Raw genomic sequence first — 22,007 nt, forward strand, 5'->3', positions numbered from 1 at the left:
CAGGCACCCGGTACAAGCCCCACAGTGAAAGCATCGGTTGACATCCACGTAAAAGCAACGTTCTCAATCTTCGAGCAATCCACTGTGCAAAACGGACTTGACCGCTCCCCATGTGCAGAGATACGCACACCACTATCGTAATGCATAGTCTCTATAGCCGATAAGAAGCATCCGCAGGGAGTCGTGGTATCATCGGCTCTCTATGGACTTCGCTACCGTCGAGAAAGAACTATGCATTTTGATGGCCTCAGCTCCGCCTGTGTTCTCGCGAGAGTGGGGTGGAAGCGACAGAATTTAGCACATAAAAGATCTTTTCCTTCCATTTCCTGTCCATCACCCGTCTATCGCGCCGACATGGATGGTGCCGAGCAGGAGCGTCCGACCAAGCGTCAACGTATCGGGAAGGCATGCAAATCATGTCGCACTTCGAAAGCGCGTTGCGAAATTCAACCAGACGCCGACGCGTGCCACCGATGTCAAGTACTCGAGTTCGTCCCCGTCAAACTGCAGTGGCATATAACCTGACATCAAGTCAAGCCTCGAGTGTGAGCTGCCAAAGCGTAGCGCTGTTCGTGCTGCGGCGTCAACTCCCTTGATCGATGGGAATGGCAATGTCGAGGCTCGACTCGCGCGGGCTGAGCAAATGATTGCCAAATTGTCCGAAGCAGTATTTCCTCATGCCGAGTCCGCCCTGGCCGAAGTCATCGATGCGACGAATGATGCTCCTCCGGCGGGAGACGCCAGCGACTACCCAAAACCTGTTGAAATCCTTCAGGACTTGCAATCCGAGTTGTACGCTCAGTCGGGCAAGCCTTCGTCAGAACAGACCGATTTGGTTTCTGTTGGACTTCTGTCTGTCGATACCGCAATCCAGCTCCTCCGAACGTGAGTTTCGCAACTGAGAGCCCTCAGTTCACCAGATTTTCCTCTCCCCGTGTGCAAAGGGTCGTAGCGCGTGTAGCTGTGAGAATGCATAGTGGTCTCGAGAAACGCGTAGTGTCCATCGAGAAGTGATATTATATTGGCTCTCTCTGGAAACATCTCTATCGTGGAAACCATTGTGCATTTTCATAGTGAACAGTTCGCTCTGTGTCTTCATGAAGAGAGTGTGGAAGGTACCAACTTCATCACATAGGGAGCCCACATCTCGCGACATCCCTGAACTTCCGCAGCTCACAACATTGCTAACACCTGACAGATCCATCGACAGGTACAGCAAGTGGATCCCTCTGGCCGAGATTGTCGACTTCGTTAGCAATGTGTCTCGAGATTTCTCTCGGAGCTCGCCCCTTCTGATGAACGTACTTTGCTTGCTGGCGACTCGGTATCACCCTGGGGTTTTCTCGCAAACAGTACAAGACATGTACAGACACGTGAAGCGCCTCGTTGCAGATGCAGTCATCGATACACCTCCAGTCGCGAGTAGTGTCGTTCAGGCGCTGACCTTGCTCTGCCTCTTCAACCCTACAGTCCAGACGGACAAGCCTCTGGATAGCTGGCACCTCAGTGCTAGTACTGCCAACCATGCAGTTGTTGCTTTTGGACCGATCAATGTTAGACAACCGAGCGCTGCAGAAGAACGAACTACCGAGCAATTGCGCGTGTGGAGTGGACTCTGCCTCACTCACCTTCAGCACTCGATCGGCAGTGGCCGGCCAGTCAGTATATCGATCCGACTCATGGAAGGTTGTCGTCGGCTACTGGACCGCCCAACGATATTGCCATCCGATACACCATTGATCGCCGAGCTCCAATTCTACATCTGCCTTCACACCGCTCTACAGAGTCCTACGGCGACTCCAGAGTCTGCTTTCGCGCCTTGGAACCTTGCATGGAGCCGTTTCCTTACTAGCTCTGGCCCGCCCAGAACTCTTGAACTGTCTCATTGGTTTGGGCATCTATTACTACATCGCCGTAACGCTTCGTCTCAGCAAGGCTCCTCGCCACAAGCCATACACGAAAGAAACATACCAGCCTGGCGGGAAAGCGCGAACATCGTTTCACAATTTGTGCGTCACTCTTCGGACCAAGCACTTGATCTACCTGACTTTGCTTTCTTCATCGCATCTTATGCTGCACTGGTGCTCTGTGAAAGCGCAATCGATCATCATCTGGTCGAGAACCTACGAGCATATTTCTTCAAGGTTGCATGCAACGAATCACACATTGCGTTCAAGCATGGACGTATCTTACAACGCGCACTGGAGAGATCAAGACACGCCGATCCAAGCGTCGAAGATGGCACAATTGCTGGCGTAGAAATACTGCCCTACACTGCTGGAACGCCTTTGCCTTCTCAAGTTATGGGAGCTGGTGATCTCGATGCCTTAGCAGGATTCGAGGTTTTTGGCGAATACTTCACTGTAGAGAGTCTGTTGTAGTGCCTGGCCATTAATAACGAGCTGTCTCACGTCGGACGAACTCGTCTTTCAAGGCATGGCAAACACCGATCTGTAAGTTATACCATTCTTTACTTGTTCTCTCGCACAAGAACGGCCATGAAGACACAAAAGACAAAAACAGATACTTATGATTCCCGACTACATCTTCCGGTCCTAACCCTCTACTCTTCTTAGTGTATGGGTCAGGTAGGAAGAGGGACATGATTGCAACAAAAGGCAAATCGGAGCCACAAAATATGATTCCCTATCATGCAAGACTTTATATTCGAGACTTGATGCTGACTGATAGTTGTAGGAAGTGGTTGTGCGGAGGGTGGTCAACGATCAGTCTTCCCGACCAGTTTCCCGATAAGTTTCCCGACGGGTTTCCCGACATCGTTCAGCGGAACTCCGCGGTTCCCCGCAGGACTTAAGAGTGCATCTCCACGGTTCCCACATGATGGTAATCAGTTCCTCCGACGGTGTCCGACGGTTGAGAGATCTTATAAAGTAGGTATCTAAGACTGGTTCATCCATCCCGATAATTACACTGTCTCCGAAAATCCAAGCTACTCTCATCCGGCGTATTGTTACTTGTTTCAATGCCTCTCAGATTCAAGTCGCCAGAGAGATCTCCACCCCGACGACCTACATGGATTCGCCAAACATCCTCGAGCTCTCCAATTCCGTCAGCCGACTACACCATCCAACATCACTACCACAAGGCACTTGACGGATATGAACCCACAGCTCTGCTTTCTATGGACTCCCTCGCCGCAGAGCTAGGTCTCGGTGGGATCTACATCAAAGACGAATCATCACGTTTCGGCCTTCCTTCCTTCAAAGCTTCCGGGGCCTCATGGGGTTGCTTCCGCGCCCTAATCTCACACTTGTCTCTGGACTTCGCCACTGCCACCCTCGAGCAAGTGGCTTCTGCCGCCAAAGATCGAGGGTGCAGACTGCTGGCTGCTACAGATGGCAACCATGGCAGGGCGGTCGCTTGGATGGCTCGTTCCTTTGGTATCCCATCCTCAATCTATGTCCCTCACGATTTGCACCCGAACTTCCTGCGGTTGATTGCTGCGGAAGGTGCAGAAGTGGTTGTGGTTCAAGGAGACTATGACTTTGCTGTCTCTACGGCTACCTCTGCCGCCGCTGCATCGAAGAACAATATCCTCGTGCAAGACACAGCCTTTGAAGGTTACGAGGATGTCCCAACTTGGATCATCGATGGATATGCGACCATATTCACCGAAATGGAGCAACAGTTGCGTGAGCTGAATGCGCAACCAACACACATCATTACACCTGTTGGTGTAGGCTCTCTAGCCCAGGCTGTAATCACATACGCTAAAGGACAACGAGATCTCAAGGTTGTAGCCGTGGAACCAGACACGGCGGCATGTCTCCACGCTTCCCTCGTCGCTGGGAAGGCTACACCCATTGTCACTTCCAACACGATCAATGCTGGCTGCAATTGTGGAACCTTGAGTTCCGTCTCTTGGCCATTTCTTCGAGACTACGTAAACCTGAGCACTACGGTTTCCGACTTTGAGACTCATATGGCAGTGCAAGAAATGCATCGTCATAATGTTAATGCTGGCCCCTGCGGGGCTTCTGGACTTGCAGCGTTGAAGAGACTTGTCGCCGAGGGACATGTCGCAAAAGGATCTTCGGTGATCTTGATCAATACCGAAGCTCAAAGACCTTACGATGTGCCTCTTGATGTCAGTGCCGACGACGTTGTGACCTTGACCAAACAACTTGTCCAGATCGATAGTTCAAATCCTTCGCTGGACACGACAAACACTGCACGAGGAGAAGCCAAAGCTGCAGCATTCATCACGCAATGGCTACACTATCGTGGCATTGAGACACACGTCGTCGAGTCAGTACCGGGTCGCCCTTCTGTGGTCGGAGTCGTTCGCGGCAGCGATCCCGACGCCAAGTCTGTCATGCTGAATGGACACATCGACACAGTATCCTTATCCACATATGGCTCGGATCCTCTCAGCGGCAGCTTAGTCGATGGCAAGATCTATGGCAGAGGTGTGCTAGACATGAAAGCCGGAGTCGCAGCCGCCATGACTACCCTCTTACATTTTTCCATCCACGGCAGCAAAGGCGATGTCATTTTCGCCGCTGTAGCAGACGAAGAAGACAAGAGTATCGGTACTGCTGCCGTCCTCGCAGCAGGCTGGAAAGCAGACGCCGGACTGATCCCCGAACCTACTTCTCTGCAACTATTCCACGCACACAAAGGTTTCGTATGGATCCAAGTAACGATACTCGGGAATGCCGCACACGGGTCTGATGCGCAAACAGGTGTGGATGCCATCATGTCCACTGCCACGTTCATGAAAGCAATGGACAAGTACGCCGAGACGCTCGACTCGGACGACGTGCTGGGACAAGCGACAATGCACTGCGGAACCATCAGAGGCGGGGAGGAAAACAGCAGTTATGCCGCTTCGTGCACGCTGACCCTCGAGTTCCGTACTGTGAACGACAGCAGTACTTCTCAGTCATCTGCTGCCATTGTCAAGGACATTACCAACATACTTGAGAAGCTTGCGGCTTCGGACAAAAGGTTCAAGTTTGAAGTACCCGAGGTGCTGTTCGAGCGTAGACCTTTACTGCCAATGGCGGTGACGCATCCTTTGCTCGTCGCAGCAAGCAACGCAATTGCCGATGTGCAAGGAGGCAGAGTGGTCCAGCCTACAGCGGCCAAGTTCTGGACCGATGCCGCATTGCTGAGTGAGGCTGGAATTCCTTCTTTGATGTTTGGACCTGAAGGTGAAGGACTGCATGGGAGAGACGAATGGGCGGATGTGCAGAGTATCAAAGTCGTGGAGCAGGTGATGAGGAAAATCATCGAGGGGTTCCAGGAAGGTTCATAGCTATCTCGATGAAACAGGCAGTAACGAGAACAAGACGTTGCATTCGCATGACCCTTGGCTCCTGACATGTCAGTCGCTTAGATGATCAGACACGGAGAACGAGCGCAGTATCACGGTCAAACACAAGATAAGTGAGATTGGAAATAGATTGATTCATTATACATTATTGCTAACTTGGTTGAAAAGATCTGTTACTGGTCAGCAACATGATCCCACTGGCTGTGTGTATGTGTAAAATGTGTATGTGGATGGGCAAAAGGTCAGTTCTCCAAGGTGATGGTATCTTCAAAGACGTGTCTCAGTAAGAACACAGCGAAATATCATTTTTGTTCATCATTATGCAGGGCGGGGGGAAATGTGGGTAGCAACGGAAGCGAAGAAACTTACAGCTTGAGACGGCAGGATGATCGACATGCCGAGGTGATACTTGACCTATGCCAGGGCAATCAGTAATGGCCTTCCATGTTTCGATCGAACAAGGCGGTGGGATGTGTGATTGCAGTCAGGCTCTGTTGACAATCAGTACTGAGGCGAGGAGAGATGATGAAGAAATCGCATACCATTAAATCATTATACATGTCCACAACGGATAAGCCTTCGTTACGGGCAAACCGTTCACGGTACGAAGGTTTATCATCATGCAGTGATGATGGGAGTTGTTGTTTCGAGATCAGACTGCATACCTGACGAACCATGTTGTTAGTAAGGGACTCGGAAGTCAAAACAGCGAAGGTCGACAAGCATCAAGTGCTATGGGCTTGAAGAACAGTTAGCAAAGGTTCAAGAACATCGAAGACGTGCAGAAGCTTACCATTCAACATTCTCAGAATTTTCAGTGTTTTGTGTTCATGTCCGACCAGCACAATATAGGCTTAGGAAGGATCAAACAGTGTGAATAAAATGTTCATCATTGTGAAGAATGCCCACGCAAATGTGGTTGCAATCGACCGGGATCTGAGATAGAAGCTGCATACCTAAACAAAACCAGTCTTAGTACATGTGTTGATCAAGACAAGAAGTGCAAGATATGTGCATGGGCGCAAAACAATCAGCTGACGATAATCTCAACAAGCAACTCCCGGCCGAACATCCCAAGAGTTTGTACGCTCTTGTTTCAGCGGATGCCAACCGAGAGCGCAGTCTGTCCGCCCGTTCGTTCAAATCTTCTTCATATTGAAAGGGGGGAACACGAGTCGATGGGTGGAGCGATGGGTAGATACCTGATGCACATCGGGTTAGCTTGGCTGTTCCAGCAGAGCAAAGTTATGAAGTGCAAAAGAAGATTCATGGCAAGATAGTCAGACAAGGCTGAAACTTGATTTTAGACAGATTCGACATTGTATATTCAGGTCGAGGAATGCCTTTCCGTGAGTCGGTATATCATCACCCAAGCCGGGGAAAGTGTGCAGTGTGGAGGAGTTGTGGGTTGACCAACCTTTTAAGAAGTGAGAGGGCGTGCCGTAGATAGCACACCCCCGATGCGACCAGCGCATTTTGACGAAGGGTAAAGCGACTCGAGAGAAGGACTGTTCATACAATTGTTAGCATGATGATGCAAGAAACAGTTGCAGAAAGAGTGGTGATTGCGAATCAAGTCTCAGTGTAATTCTAGAGTTATTGTAATCCTTCACGACGCTATAGGAGTTGGATTGTTCGTGTTTATTGTATCATCTCTGTGATGGGTGTGATGGACGTGGTTGAGGGATGGAAGCTTACCTGATGCTGAGAATCTGACCGCCTTGTCTGCGCAGTTGCATAGATGCGACAGAAGCAAGGCGGACAGCAATTCCGAGTCACAGCTCGTGCGAGTGCGCGCGTATTGGCACGCGATGGTTTGTTTGTTGTGATGCAGGAGAAGAAGTTGAAAGGACAAGAAAAATTGCAGACTTTGAGGAAGCCGCGGCCGGTTGAAATCCGGCTTGCTTGGAAGCTTGGGCCCGAACGCGCTGTGAACGCGGAGACTCTGGATTGGCATGTGATAGGCGACATGATGATGCTGTTGACGATGGTCAAGCAGTCGTCGCCATGTCCTTCGCCGAAGGCTCGTCGCAGTATGCGCAATCTCCCAGACTATCTCAGTTCACGCACTACGATGCCTCGACACCACCTCTCCCGCCGCCAAAGCCCTCGAGCGGCAGAGACACTCCATCTCGAGGCCCCCCACTGCCACCTCCACCGACAGCCCAGCCATCATCCCTGAACTCAGCAGACGCCTATGCCAACCAGCACCAGAATCAGATTCCACTTCCTGCACCTGGTTGGCTGCCTTCGATCGTTCACGATCTGTCTACCGACGATCTCAAAAGACTGCTCGAGAGTCCTGACGTACAAGCTGCTCTGCTGAACGACTACGAGAGCACGCATCCTTCGATACCTGCCTCTCAAGATAGTCTGCGTCAAGTCCTCGACTCGAACCTCCAGATAGCTTCCTCATTGCAACAAGTCGAATCCCGCTTGCTCCATCAACGCGCCCAAACCCAATCTCGTTTGATCGCTCTTCGCGCTCTCGAACAGCAGCACAAGTCGAAGATTGTCGAAACCGAGGATACTCTGAAAGGCTTCAGCCCCATGGCTCTGTACCAGCGCCTGAGTGCCAGCGCTCAGGAACAAGATGCTTTGGTAAAAGGAATCGAGGACAGCTTCCTCGACGATGGTGGTCTTGCTCCGGACAGAGAGGTCCAGGACTTTGTCCGTCGTTTGAGAGAAGCCAAACGTGTCGCCTTCCTTCGCAATCAGCGCAAAGAACGTTGGGATGAAGGAAGAGTTGGCGGCTGGAGATGACCTGGCGATAATGTCTAGCAGATCCATATAAAATAGTTTACCGAATCAACCACAGAAAGTCTCCTGATGCAACCCTTGCCTAGCACTAACCGCATTCGGTGCCTCTATAGGTCTCACTAACGGCTCGAGCCTCAGAACGCATCGCACTATGTAGGGGACGCAACACTTTACTTGTCGTCGTCTCATCCACGCTGCTGCATCGGCTATACAGCTAGAATTGGTCTTGTCATCGATTCAGGTCTACAAGCCATCGTTCAGCCAACCACTCGATAGATTCCAGTCACTGTTATCACTTGCGAAAGTCAAACTAATAGATCGTGACAGCCGTGATGCCCTCACTGTTCTCTAAGATCTGGTGACGTTCTTGATGGCTTCCCTCTGAACCACTAGCGCCAACCTGACATCTCCCAATCCATGCATCTTGACTCGACCTAGCTTCTCTTATGCACATCAAAACCTTGCCAAACATCCATTCGACCATCGTCAAATTACACCCTCCTCAACATGAAAGTCGATGATATTGTCGACTCATCCTCGTCACAACCCGAAAAACAATTGGAAACTGTTGCACGTGTTCAAGATCCCGTCAATCCGACGCCATTACCCCCGCTGGTTGAGCATGACAATCTTGAGCATGGCGACGATCTCGATGGAAGCAACGATTTCGACGACGACGACGATGACGATGACGAGATCGAAGAATCTGCTTTGACCGATGAACTAGAACGCGCCGAGTTTGAGCCTTACACTGATGATGGTAAGTTTGCTAAATTCACCATGTCGCCCTTCCCCTTGTTTCGCCAAGGCTGACATTGACCAAAGAACCAGGACCTAACTCCTACACACCCGCAGAGGCAAAGGAGATCCGCGAGAGACTACGCCGACTCGGGCCTAACAGGTTCGTCGAGCAGACCCTTACTCTCGGTGCTGTTGGCGTGAGAAAGCTCGTCACGGCGTTTGGCGTAAGGCCCGACTTGCCTTATTCTACCACCTGGTACTACCAAGTCCTTGGCCTGAGTATCCAACGTGAGCTCAGAAAACGACAGAAGCTCACCGAGTACAACACAATCGATGATGCCGTCTCGCTGCTCCAAAAGTCCAAGAACATCATGGTCATCACCGGAGCTGGCATCTCGACCAGTCTCGGTATTCCTGACTTTAGATCAAAAAACACCGGATTCTACTCGCAGCTTACTGCTCGTGGGTTTGAGAGTCCGGAAGACGTCTTTGACATTTACAACTTTGACAGCGACCCCACGTATGCATATTCGCGGCTTAGCTCGACACTTGACAGAGCATCGCTGACCTTCCGCTCAGACATTTCTATCAATTAGCCAAAGAGATCTTGCCTGTCACGGATCGATGCTCACCTACTCACGCCTTCATCAGACTGCTTCAGGACAAGCAGAAGCTGCTCACGAACTACACTCAGAACATCGACAACATCGAAGCATATGCAGGTATTGATCCAGAGCGACTCATCCAATGTCATGGTTCATGGGCGACTGCAAGTTGCCGCAAATGCAACACAGAGGTACAGGGGGATGCCATTTTCGAGGACGTGAGGCAACAACGAGTCTCATTCTGCCAGACCTGCTTGGACATTATCGAGAAACAGCCCCGCAAGCGCAAGCGCACATCCAACGGCAAGTCAAAATCGAGATCGAATCACTCCGACTCTGAAGATGACGGACGCTATGACGTACCTCAGCCTGGCGTGATGAAGGTGAGTTGAGACCTATTCTTGCGAGTAACTCATGACTAACATATGTCTAGCCCAACATCACGTTCTTCGGCGAAAAGCTCCCCGGCCGCTTCTTCGATCGCCTCACCGAGCACGACGCTGCCATAGTCGACCTGATCATCGTCATCGGCACCTCCATGAAAGTCGCTCCTGTCTCCGAGATGTACGTTCCCCTTCTGCCATCCTTTTTCAATCTCAAATTCGCTGACCAACACACCAAAACAGCCCCAACTATGTCGACGAGAAAGTGCCACAGATTTACATCTCCCGCGAACCAGCCGATCACATTAATTTTGACATCACACTCCTCGGCTACTGCGACGATGTGGTAGCAGAATTGGCCAAACGTGCCGGCTGGACCATCGACCACGCAAAAGTCACCACTTCGTCTTTGACGGCAACGCCTGGAGTCAAGACTGGACAGTGGAATATCGAACCACCGACCGAAGTCGATTAGTTGACCATTGTAGCATTTAACTTCAGAAGGCGTTTCGGTGAATGGGGGTTGGTAGTGGGCAAGAAGCAGTGTTTTTGCTTGCATCGTATGGACTTGACAAAAGGGAGAGGAGCATTTGTGGGAGTCGGTAGAAACAAGGGATTACATATATAATTAATCAAGTTCACACCACAACAATTAGCTGTAATTTGGGGAGCCCTTTCGGAAAAAGATCATGCATTCTTCCATTATCACTCGATGGTCGAACCGTTTATCACTACATTCACTCTTGAAATGTTTTTAACGTGATGAATTCGATTGTAACTTTCGATCGCAAAGCAGGCACCGCGGATATGCAACCTGATCCTACCCGACCATAACCTCTAGACTGGCCATCTACAAAAGCGAAAGCTTGACCTTTCTCTTTCCAGTGCTCTCTTCAGCCTCATCCGAGATCCTAACCTTGATCTTCTCGAACAGCTCCACATTCCTATCAATACCCTCACCCTTGATCTTGAGAATGTAATTTTCAGTGTCAAACTCGCTTTCAGGCTCAGGGGTGGCAAGATCACGCAGACGGATCAGACCTTCGATGCCAAATCTAGGGACAAAGACGACGATGCCGTTAGAGAAGACGCGCATGATGAAGCCGTCTTCATCTACCACGCGACCCTTGAGTGCTTGGCCGACGTAGTACTCGACACTGGCGCGCCCAGCTTGCTGGGCATTGCGATGGCGCACGTTGATGTTCTTGCACACGCCTTCCAGCTTGGCCTTTGAGAGCAGACTGGCGTCCAGGGGCTCGTAGTCGATTGCGGCTGCGAGCTGGCGATGAGCTTCGAGATCGGCGTAACGACGGATAGGGGAAGTGAAGTGAGTGTAGATCTCGCTGGCGAGACCGTAATGGCGGAACTCGGGATATGCTTGAGTGCCTGAGCAGAAGTACTCGGCTGACATCATGCAACGAGTAGCCATGATACGGACGAGTGTGTTGAAGAAAGGTTCTGATGGTTCCACGCAGGTGTCTAGCGAGTCGGCAAGAGCTTTAGAGCTGTCTGTCCGTAACTCCATACCACGCTTGACACGCAACTGGTTGGAAAGCTCTTCGAAGTTTGTCTTTGGAGGAGCAGCGTGGCGACGCAGCAAGGCAGTTTGGGGGTAAGCTTCGTAGATGCGAGCGGCGACGCTGGTGTTGGCGAGAAGCATGAACTCTTCAACCAACGACATGGTGTCCAAGTGCTGCTTGGTCTGCACGTCTGCGGGGTCTGCAGTCTCGGACTCGGTCTGGACACGCACCTCAGGACTGGCCAAGTTCAAAGCACCAGCGTCCATACGCTTCTTCTTCAGCTTCTTCGACAACATCATGAGCATTCGGATACCGTTGGTGAGATCATCTTGCTGAGACTGGTCGTCGACACGAATTTGGGCCTGTTCGTAAGCAAAAGCTTCCCTTGACTTGATGACCGACTTGGTGTAGTCAGCGCGCACAATGTCAGCCTCGGGTGTGAGTTCCCAGATAACCGAGAAAGCAAAGCGCTCAACGTACGGCTTCAGAGAACAGAGATCGGTACCGAGCAGCATGGGCAACATGTCAATACGCTTGTCGACTAGGTACACGGTGGTACCACGCAAACTTGCTTCTTGATCCATGGCGTTGTTTGGCTTTACGAAGTTGGAAACATCAGCAATGTGGACACCGACTTCGATGTTTCCGTTCGGTAGCGTTCTGGCGTGTAGTGCATCATCGATATCAACACAGCCAGGAGGATCAATACTGCAGATCAACAGATCGCGCAAGTCCCTTCTCTTGTTCCAGCCAGGGTCAGACATGTCTGTGGGCACCTTCCAGTCGTGACCTTCGGCAGGCAGACAATCCAGGACAGTCTTGGGGAATGGTCGGTACTGTACATCCCATTCCAAAAGCAGAGCTTCGGTCTCGGCGCCTTTGGTCTCAAGCTCTCCGAGAGAGCGGACGAAATGACCAACAGGGTATCTCGACTCTCTGTCCCAGGCATCGATAGTGACAAGCAAACGCTTGCCGAGTAGATCTCCAGCCTGGCGGGTACGAATGCGAATCTTTGGGATGCGCTTGTCCATGGGAATCAAGAAGACAGTCTGCTGTGCTCGGCTCTGCTTTGTCGAGGATTTTACGGAGTCTTTGTCGACATGACCAACATACTGTCTCCAGTTACGTTTGATGATGCCAACAACGCGAGCAGTAGGTTGCGGCCTTCCTTCAGCACTCTTGCCATGCGTCTTCTTGACTTCCTCTTGCAATGCGCGCTTTTCCTGCTGAGTGATAACGGCCTCACCCTCGTCTGCATCCGCGTTATCGTTCTTGTTGACAACTTCCTCTTCCAGAATCTTGGATGAAGGAGCCTTCCACTGATCCTTGGGCAGAACCTCAACAACCACAATGTCTCCGGAAATTGCTCTGTTGCTGTTCTCTCTTCCGATGATAAGTAGTGGTTTGTCGAATGCCGGGACGAAGACGGATCCCTCTAGGTAGTTGTAGGGTGATACGTTGAATGTTCCTTGGTGCATGGTTCCAGCCTTGACACCAGTAATCATCTTTGAGACAGAAAGGTAATCCGGGTAGAGCAGCTCGCCCTTTGTTTGCTTGCCAACCCTCTGTTCCTGACCAGCGCTGACCATATCCAACAAACGTTCTGATTCGTCGAGTCCAGAGACATAGTCGCGCAATGACAATCCAGTGATACCATCGTTCTTAGCTTTACGGATGTTGTCACGATCATCGCTGATCATGACGATCGAGGGACATCTGATGGATTTGCGCTTGCTGACAGCCTCGTCGAGATGGTCGGCATACCATTTGACGGCGCGGCGAACAGCGCGGTCGTTTCTGTCGTTGATGGTCTCCTTATCTTGGCGAACGACGTAGGTCTGCAGTCTGAAGTCGTTGAAAAAGACGTAGAAGCGCTTGCTGTCGTTCTTGGTCAAGCTGATGAGGCGATGGTAGAGAGGCAAAGAGCGGTTCTTGACTTCCTCCAGAACAGTTTGCAGTACAATAACATCGAAGAAGGCGGTTTCGAGCTCAAAAAGATCCATTCCGGTGAGGAAAGCATTGGTGTCGGGAATTATGTAGTGGCCATTGGGAAATGATTTTGTTCCACCAGGAGTCTCGGAAAGCACAAACGGAGCGACTAGAAAAGTCAGAATAGTTCAAGAGTGGCGATGACAGTATTACCCTTGTTATGATAGTCGGTAGGAGCGATCTCGAGACAGCGAGCACATAGTCTTGATGAGCAAGGGATGTCTTCGCGCAAGTAGAGCTCGCGAACAATTTTTTGAACCTTGCCACTCTTGGTGGAGCGAATATAGACCTTGCTCGAGAGGTTCGGCGCAGCGCTGTCGGCAGCGTACGAACGCTTTAAGCTTGTCATGATGGATTGGCAACGATACGGACAATAGTCGCCTTTCTTGATGTTATCAAAAAATGTCCAACTATGACGGCAACAGGCAAAGATTGGGAAGTTGCGCCGGTTGAATGCCGGACTGGGGACGGCAGGTGCGACTCGCCCAGCCCAACAACGTCACTCGCGAGCCTACCGCTGCTCCTGCTGTTCAGAGCACCGAGATCCCGAGCGCAATTGAAGAGCTCGACAGAGGAACATCATACCACTTTCTCGCCCTCGCACAAAAGACTTCACCATGTCTCTTGACCCGCCGGCTTACATCCTGTCGCTCCAGAACAACATCAGGGCGCGACCAATCTCATGGGAAGGAGCCGTTAGAGCAAAGACAATCACCGACCAGGACCTCAAGAAGATCAAGTCGATAGACAAGGTCCGCAAGGAACAGCGCAGACAGACGGTCGAGTCGGATCCCGCCAGCTATGCCGCCCTGGTCTTGGGTTCCGACGACGGCGTCAGCATCTTCCAATCTGCAGCCAAGCGCTCCGACATTGTTCAGTACATGCTGGTCCTGACTGGCGACCTTATCGAGGGTACGACTCTTTTGCAGCTGCTTTGTGTTGCCCGCGCATGTGACTGACAGCTCCTACAGACATGCCATCCTTTGTAGCCAAGCTCCTCGAACACTCCGACCCTTACGCTCCCTTCGTGCCGCTCCTCAAGCAGACGGCCAATCCCGAAGACCCCATTCCGCTACTCGCATCGTGTGTCTTGTCAAGTCTCCTCTCTCACGGCCTTGTGGCCAGCGGTCCCCAGTCTGAACAAATCGACAAAGCCTTGCCCAAGCTATACTCGTACATCTCAACTCTGGCAAGAAGGTCTGACAGCAACCTCCAAGACATTGCTGTGCAAGAATACTCGGCAGTCTTGCGTACTGCCAAATCTCGTCAGCTGTTCTGGGAGCAACGAAACGACACCGTTACTCCTCTGTTCAACATTCTGACCAACGCAACCGGAGGTGGCATGAGAGACACCGAGTCAACCTTGATCAGCGGTGGAAGCATTCGCAGCATTGCCGATTCTCAGATCATCAACAACGTCGGCTTACAGCTTCTGTACCACGTCCTGCTTGTCATCTGGCAATTGAGTTTCGAGGGCAAGCTGGTCGGTCGTGGTCTTGATGAGTACGTTTACACACTCTCACGTCTCTTGTAATCTTGTGCTTATCATTCTCTAGGGAGCACGACATTATTGTCCTCTACGCCGCACTTCTTCGCATTTCGCCCAAGGAAAAGACAACTAGACTTCTCCTCGCTACCCTCACAAATCTTCTTTCAACCAACCGCGATACCCTTATGCCCGCCGTTATTCCTGCTCGCCTCCCCGCCATCCTCCAAAACTTGCAAGGTCGCCATCTCAACGATGCCGATCTCCTCGAGGATCTGAAAGCTCTCCAATCAATGGTTGAAGAGTTCCAAAAGACACAGACAACTTTCTCAGAATACGCTGCAGAGGTCAACTCTGGCCATCTCCGGTGGTCGCCACCCCATCGCAACCAGGCCTTCTGGAGTGAGAACGCCCGCAAGATCCTCGAGGACAACAAGGGTGAGTTGGCCAAGAAGCTCGCCGAGATTCTGTCAAAGTCCTGGGACAACGACAAGCAGGTGCTAGCTATTGGCTGCAACGATGTCGCATGTCTTGTCAAGGAAGTGCCTGAGAAGAGACAACAGATGGAGAAGCTTGGTCTGAAGGCTCGTGTCATGGAGCTTATGCAGCACAGCGACGAATCCGTGCGCTGGGAGAGTTTGAGAGCAGTCGGCGAGTGGCTCAGGTATTCCTTTGAGAAATAGAGCCGCAGCCATGTCTGACTCTCATGTTGTTCATATACCGCTCTCTTCTGCACACCTTAATCATCGCTCCTTGTTTGGGCATATCCTGGCGATGTCAATCTTTTCTTTTCGTTTTTCTTATTGTACAGCGACCCGGAGTATACCGATACAATGCAAGTTTTTTTTCGATAGACCGCATTTTCCTTTCAAGTAGTTGTGCCGTAATCACTGCTGTCTGGAATATGGATAGCAAACTCGTGTCTCCTGACTCGCAACTACAGTCTGTAAAGGCCTCAATCCATCGGCGTGTGGCGTTCACAGCTCGCACGTTAATGCTGTACCCATAAACGAGACTCGTCCAGTCATCACGTCATGGAGCTGATAGTGATCGGTACAACTACCGCAAGTCTCACATTGAACAAGAAAGTACAGGACAGGATCCCGCACGAAGACCGTGCAGTGCATTTGCATCTTTGGGGTGGCTGGGGGGGAGGGCGTGTTATTGTCGTTGCTGTAGAAGCGGGAGCTACGATTTCGTGATTGTGGAGAAAGGGAATTGGAACAAGGGTGTGGAGACTCTTCGTTGCTCTTACCTGCGCCACAGTTGACAACCCTTGTAGAGTTTCCTTGCCAACGAGAAAGGTTAAAAGTCTAGCGAGCAGGTGAGAACAGGTTACCTTGACCATCATGATGCGTTTTAATCAATCGATTGAATCTGATCTGTCGCCATCTCATGTCTCTTGCTGATGAGAAACCAAGCTCAGAGCGAACAAGAAGCTCGCGACATAAGGTACCATCGGACAAGGCCATTGCAACAGCGGGAGAACTCGACTGTTGAGAACGTTTTGGTACAAGTACCTGCCCGCATCTACTCTATTCTGGGCAGCAGAAACGGTTCAACTGCATGAGAAGAAAGATCCAGACGACCTAGCACCACCTTCGGGATACGCAAAGGGAAGAGAAAGACGCGTAGACTACACACCACCGTTACGAGGCATCAGATGTCACCAGTGGCCCGATGACTTGGGAAGTCGCATTTGGCGCGGGGTTCGGAGAAATAGGCTGTAGGACCTGGGTGCGCGGCGAGAGAGGCTTGGAGAGCACGTAAGCAAAAAAAAGTAGGCTGGTACCTTCTGGACATGAGCATCTGGGCCATCGACTTCTACATCTCATGGCCATTGGCATTGTCTAGGATGAGTCCGGAAGAATTGTCGAAGAGTATCCTGTTTCTCCCCGGTTGACCTGGGGATGTCTTTTGTTCGCAATCTTGATTCACTGCAATCGAGCAAGGCCAGAAGCGAGAGGCAGTTGCCGTGGAGAGAGGTCGAGAATAGAGAGGGCGACACCACAGCGATGGCCGAGCTGAGCAGGAGGTTCAAGAGGACGGCAACGATCTCCACGAAGCTACTGCAAGCCAAGGGGCAATGGCCCGGTGGCGCTCGAAGGTTGGGAACCGAGTTGCAGACTAGACCGTCGGCGACCAATGGGGTGGCAACCTGGTGGCACTGCAGGAACAGTGGTCCTTGTCGACCCTCGAGACAGCCACTTCTACTAGCCTTCCCTAGGAAAAAAAGCTTACCCGCATATAAATGTCAGGTCATGGCCGTGTAACTTGCTCTTTCCCTCTCAGTTCAACCAACAACACCGTTTCTTTGCAAACACCTTGCTTCTTTATCCATCATCCATCACATCCAAACATCAAGTACACGAGCATTAATCGATAATCGATAATCGATAATCATCATCGTCAATTTACTCTTAATCACATCACCGACCAACAACACAATCAAGATGCGCGCTTCCGTCTTCTTCGCCGCCCCTCTTGTGGCCATGGCTGCTGCTCAGAGCTCGGCTGCCAATGAGACCTCTGTTGTCAGCACCATTCCTGTCTCCTCCTCCAGCATCCCTTACACCAACGGATTCACCTCTTTCCTCACCCAGACCAACTCCCTCGGTGTTGTCACTGGTCAGCCTCTGCCTGCCACCTCCGTCGGCGTTGCCGCTACCAACTCTGCTCCCGCCGCCATCTCTTCGGTCGCCGTGCAGCTCGTCCCTGCTGGCCTTGCTCCCGGCACCGTCACCACCCTCATCTACGGCAATGTCACCGCTGGTAACGCCACTTCCATCGTCGTCACTGTTGGCGCCTCTACCACCCAAGTCCTGAGCGCTGCCGTTATTGCCGCCACCGGCTCAGGTTCTTCGGCTTCCGGCACTTCTGGCGCTGCTGCTGCATCGTCCTCGGGCTCAAGCGCTTCCCAGAGCGGTTCCTCCTCGCGTGGTGCCTCTTCTGCTTCCTCTCGTGTTTCCTCCGCTGTGGGATCTGCTAGCTCTGCCGCTGGCTCTGCTGCCGCTTCCTCTACTGGCGCAGCCTCCAGCGTCAAGGTCGGTGCCGGTGCCCTGATTGGTGCTGGCGTCTTCTTCGCTGCTTTCATGTAAAGAGCCGTCCAACAGTCTGCGCTTTACCTTTCTTGTTCACTTTTTACTTCTTCACGCCTAGTTACGCCTTTTGACACGATGGAAATCATGGGATTAATGCTTTGGGGGATTGGGACGAACGACATTGGAGTTTTTCTTCTTCAGCGAGGTGCATCAGCAAAGCACAGTTGCATTGCAAAGGGAATGAATCATGGGCTTGGGTCTTGTACCATTGCCTCTTGGGGGTCTGTAGTCATCCTGTTATAGTAGACCAAACAAAAGAACCAAAACTTTCTACACTTTAGAGTACACTCCAACTCCTTCTCCTTTTTCATCGAGTGATGTGCTATCTGTACAACTTCTCTCAATTGCTTTTCCTTTTGTCGTCTTCTTTCCCCCAACACTCGTCATGTCTTGATCTCGAGACAGCCGTACCACCTTCTTCGATACGCTTGCCTTTGCACGATATCCTGGTCTGATCCTGCTCTGCACAAAGTGGCTTTTTCTAACGCCGTTCAGTTTGCTCTTCGCCAGCCGCCCTCTGCTACACTCCCGCCTCCGTACCAGAGACACTGTCTAATTTCAGAGGATTGTACAATAACAACAAACACTCATCCCTTTTTGACAGCACGCCATGGCTTTCTCGCAACAGATGTTGATTCTCTCAAGGAAGAACTAGGCACAGAAAAGGGTTTACCTGCAGAATGTGGGTTGTTCGAAGAAGGCGATGGCTTGCGTGGCCTGTTTGTAGAAGGCGATGACTTGGTCGATGAGGGTGATGGTCTGTATACAGATGAAGGCAATCTGCTTGCAGGAGAAGCTGCTTTGCTGGCAGAAGAAGGTGCTGTGCCAGCAGAAGGGGACAGCTTGGTCGAAGAAGGCGACGACTTGTTTGCAAGCGCTAGTAGTTTCTCTGCAGAAAAAGTGAACTGTGCTGCGGAGAATGCTGGCTGTTTCGGTAGCTTGCGTACAATAGGTTTCGAAAGAGGCTTGGAGGGAGTCTTAGACAGAGATGATGTGTTTTGGAGAGATGACATGGGTGCGTTGCGGGTAGTCTTCGACACTCCACCAGGTTGAGACGAGTCCTTTCTCGTTGAGGTAGTCGAGGGCTGCGTTTGGGGACGTTGAGCTGTAGCGAGGTCTTGAGGTGACTTAGCCGTCAGGGGCAAGCCCGATCTGTTTTGGAAGTTGGATGAAGGCTGAACGTTTGGCAGCATGACGGCCTGAGGTGTACGGAGAGGTTGCTGAACATTTGGCAACATGACAGCCTGAGGTGCACGGCAAATCTGCTGAAAAGGCTGTGCAGAGCGAAGAGCCAATTCTTGTGCGGTTGCTCTTTGATCATTCACTGTAGCAATCTCTGCAACAGATGGCTTGCGAGAGGTCTTTGGCGAAACATCCGGCGAGAGAGCATTGCTCTGTGCAACTTTGGGCTTGTCGAGGATGCTTCTGCCGAGGCTAGAGGCATGGCTCAACGACGAGGCCAAAGAATTGGAACGAGACTTTTTGGGCGAGGAACCATTCTCTGAGCTTGCAGATCCGCTGCGTTTCCTGGTTCTTGGAGTGTCTTCTGGGATGAACAGGCTCTCGTTGTCCCTGGATTGGAGAGACTCGAGACGGCGAGCGAATTCTTCGGCTCCAAGTTCGATCGTTAGAAGTTCTTCCAGGTGGCTTATATACTGTTGTAGGTCTGCGAGGGCTTCATTGCTTGAGTAAATGCTCATGTGGAGGATCTGGAGCGCATTGGCTGCATTGCTGTTGCGTCGGTGTTCCAGGTTCATCATCGCTACATGAACAGAAGAATAACGACAACGAAGGACGGAGTGAGTGCTCGTAACAGGATGCTGGTTTGTATGTCGTTACAATGGAAACGATGCTTCTGCCAGGCGCGACTGATGTGTGATTAGCCGAAGCATAGTGAGGATGAAGGAAGAACAAGCACTCACCTCAGACGGGCTTCTAATAGTATATAGAGTCGCGTGTCGATGCTGAATAAGATCTACCTCTTGTGATCAATATTGATAGAGGAGATGCTGAGTTGTGGTGATGGGTTGTTTTGGTCGGCTTACGCGCACGGAGAGCGTGCACTGCGAACAACGGAACTGTCTGTTACGATCTAAACATAAGGGAAAGGGCTCTCTGCTTCACGTTGCAATGTCAAGTAAGAGCCTCCACAAAAAGCCATCCCACATCTATATCATCGAAAGGGATATTCATCTCTTCAACTGAACACTTCGGTAAAGGCGTGGGATGAAGTAGAACATCAATTTGAGCATTCACTTTCAAGCTACCAGATCAGCACTTCGGCGCCTGCTATCGTCTCTATAGTAACCGTGATGCTTCTTCCATATCCCTTTGATGTCCTTCCTCCAGATCCGCAGTTGATGGCTTCTCTCAGGACCCTCAGTCGATGTGATCCTCGACGACACGAACCTTCAATACGACGCTGATATCGGACTCGTTGACCTGGATCAGCTCGGCAAACTCCTTTGTCATCTCGCTGATAGTTGTGCTACGGGGAACAGTAGCCGGGAGACGCTGGCCATCCGCAAACTCCATGGACAAACCCTGCTCGGTGTTTGAGTTCGAGTTTTCAGTCTGGTTGTTATCGACTCCAGCACGGATGTGGTCAGCAAAGGCACGAATGAGTTGACGACCTTCATCACTGTCATTCATGCTGAGTAGCATGGGAATCCACTCGTTGCGACTGAAGCGACGAGTACCATTTGTCATCTGTAAATACATGTCAGTAAATGTACCCTCACTGGGTGTTGAAATGACGTACCGTTTCCGAATTGTAAGCAGCAGTAGACGCTGCAAAGACCTCGTTGTCGGATTCGGATGGCTTGGCCTTGGGGCTGGAACAGTGTCCGTGGGTGACAGCCATAGGAGCTTGCGTGTCGAATTTGGTATCGACGTGGGCAGAAGAGCGGTCGGTGTCGGTAGACTCGGTTCCTGTCTTGACATCAAGTTCGCGAAGATCAACCCAGGTACTGGCCACGACCTTAGAAGGCTCTTGGACCTTAACCCAAGTGTCTTGATCGGACTCGGGTGTGTGATGAAGATTGACCAAAGTGTTTTGTGCATTGGCAGGGGAACCGTTCTGGACGGGGGTAGAAGCTGCGGGTTGGGCGGGACGCTGCATCTGAGCAGCAGCGGTTGCCTTCTGGACATGAGGTCCTAGCCTGGTGTGGGGAGCAGGCCTGTAGCTGCGCGTACTGAGACTGGGCGAGGCAGGAGGCTCTGTCTTGACGGTGGGAGAAGGAACGGCCACGGCAGGCGCAGTAGGCACGGAATTGGCCGGAGCGCGGCTCTGGAGTTTGTGGTGGGGAGGAAGTCTTCTGGGTGGAGCCATGGTAGGAGGAGCCATGTTGTCAGCAGCGACGGAAGCAGGAGTGCGTCTAGGAGCGTTGATACTCGGAGGAATGAAAGGTTTGGCATCAGGCGAAAAGGTCGTGTGCGAGTGAGACTATCGAAGATGGAAAGCGTGAGTTCATGTTGCTGTTGCTGTCGTGGGGAAGTGAAGGAGATAGTTACATAGTTGTCTTGGTTGCTGGGAGCGTCCTCCATCTCAGTATCGCCGTATAGGATCAAGGGCTGTTCGTCGGCAGGACCAGCGCGGGGACTGGTCGACGCCGAGGACGGCTCGTCGTAGACAGAAGGAAGCAGAGCGATACGAGGAACAGACAGTGGGACTGGTTGATTAGTCTGTGCTGCAGCAGCAGCAGCAGCGGCGGCGGCCCGCATCGCCTGCAGTCTCTTGATCGCCATAGTGGGTGGACCTTGGTGACTCATGATGAATCGGGGTAGAGTAATCGAAAGATGATGGAGTGAGAATGATCAGTCAAGTTGGAAGTTCTGAAAGTTGATAAGATACGCGTGTTGGAAGGAGACAAAAGCAACGCGGCGGGAGATAGCAACGCTACTTCCTTGTCAACGGAAGAGGCAGGAGCTAGCTCAACCCTTCGATTGAGTCTTTCAACTCACGCAAAGCAGTATCTTGGACTCCGAGCAAGCACTCTTCCATTTGGAACAAAACATGAAGGTAGAAAGAATCGAACAAGGCAGGAACCGTACTGCTTGCCTATCTTTCACTGTTTCTACTCCCTGCCACTCTTCGCTCAACCTCGCTGTCACCTTCTCCATC

At 51.5% G+C, this 22,007-nt stretch overlaps 8 protein-coding genes across 8 annotated transcripts; 6 read left to right on the plus strand and 2 right to left on the minus strand.

Moving 5' to 3' along the window:
- Positions 1 to 354: 354 nt before the first annotated feature.
- On the plus strand, positions 355 to 2,381 carry M436DRAFT_73961 (uncharacterized protein; the record flags this gene model as incomplete). Its single annotated transcript, XM_013571006.1, has 3 exons — positions 355 to 488; positions 538 to 885; positions 1,199 to 2,381. 3 exons carry the CDS (start codon positions 355 to 357, stop codon positions 2,379 to 2,381), a joined length of 1,665 nt encoding a protein of 554 aa, XP_013426460.1.
- Positions 2,382 to 2,983: 602 nt separating this feature from the next.
- Positions 2,984 to 5,281, plus strand: M436DRAFT_49415 (threonine dehydratase; the record flags this gene model as incomplete). Its single annotated transcript, XM_013570735.1, has 1 exon — positions 2,984 to 5,281. The coding sequence occupies one exon, from the start codon at positions 2,984 to 2,986 to the stop codon at positions 5,279 to 5,281; it is 2,298 nt and encodes a 765-aa protein (XP_013426189.1).
- A 2,025-nt stretch (positions 5,282 to 7,306) lies between these two features.
- M436DRAFT_83140 (uncharacterized protein) lies at positions 7,307 to 8,062 on the plus strand (the record flags this gene model as incomplete). Its single annotated transcript, XM_013571007.1, has 1 exon — positions 7,307 to 8,062. The coding sequence occupies one exon, from the start codon at positions 7,307 to 7,309 to the stop codon at positions 8,060 to 8,062; it is 756 nt and encodes a 251-aa protein (XP_013426461.1).
- Positions 8,063 to 8,904: 842 nt separating this feature from the next.
- Positions 8,905 to 10,263, plus strand: M436DRAFT_49226 (SIR2-domain-containing protein; the record flags this gene model as incomplete). Its single annotated transcript, XM_013570701.1, has 4 exons — positions 8,905 to 9,320; positions 9,380 to 9,788; positions 9,839 to 9,969; positions 10,032 to 10,263. Coding segments are annotated over 4 exons (1,188 nt in total), but the record flags the coding sequence as incomplete, so codon positions are not given.
- Positions 10,264 to 10,638: 375 nt separating this feature from the next.
- M436DRAFT_49555 (ribonuclease R) lies at positions 10,639 to 13,646 on the minus strand (the record flags this gene model as incomplete). Its single annotated transcript, XM_013570764.1, has 2 exons — positions 10,639 to 13,406; positions 13,451 to 13,646. 2 exons carry the CDS (start codon positions 13,644 to 13,646, stop codon positions 10,639 to 10,641), a joined length of 2,964 nt encoding a protein of 987 aa, XP_013426218.1.
- A 268-nt stretch (positions 13,647 to 13,914) lies between these two features.
- Positions 13,915 to 15,466, plus strand: M436DRAFT_73966 (vacuolar ATP synthase-like protein subunit H; the record flags this gene model as incomplete). The annotated part of the gene is made up of 3 exons (XM_013571008.1): positions 13,915 to 14,209; positions 14,269 to 14,800; positions 14,854 to 15,466. 3 exons carry the CDS (start codon positions 13,915 to 13,917, stop codon positions 15,464 to 15,466), a joined length of 1,440 nt encoding a protein of 479 aa, XP_013426462.1.
- A 1,770-nt stretch (positions 15,467 to 17,236) lies between these two features.
- On the plus strand, positions 17,237 to 17,881 carry M436DRAFT_83144 (uncharacterized protein; the record flags this gene model as incomplete). The annotated part of the gene is made up of 1 exon (XM_013571009.1): positions 17,237 to 17,881. One exon carries the CDS (start codon positions 17,237 to 17,239, stop codon positions 17,879 to 17,881), a length of 645 nt encoding a protein of 214 aa, XP_013426463.1.
- Positions 17,882 to 18,471: 590 nt separating this feature from the next.
- On the minus strand, positions 18,472 to 21,631 carry M436DRAFT_65021 (uncharacterized protein; the record flags this gene model as incomplete). Its single annotated transcript, XM_013570897.1, has 6 exons — positions 18,472 to 19,615; positions 19,807 to 19,819; positions 19,930 to 19,966; positions 20,294 to 20,593; positions 20,646 to 21,329; positions 21,398 to 21,631. The coding sequence occupies 6 exons, from the start codon at positions 21,629 to 21,631 to the stop codon at positions 18,472 to 18,474; spliced, it is 2,412 nt and encodes an 803-aa protein (XP_013426351.1).
- Positions 21,632 to 22,007: the final 376 nt, after the last annotated feature.

The sequence above is a fragment of the Aureobasidium namibiae genome (assembly GCF_000721765.1).
Source record: "Aureobasidium namibiae CBS 147.97 unplaced genomic scaffold scaffold_11, whole genome shotgun sequence".
NCBI classification, from domain to species: domain Eukaryota; kingdom Fungi; phylum Ascomycota; class Dothideomycetes; order Dothideales; family Saccotheciaceae; genus Aureobasidium; species Aureobasidium namibiae.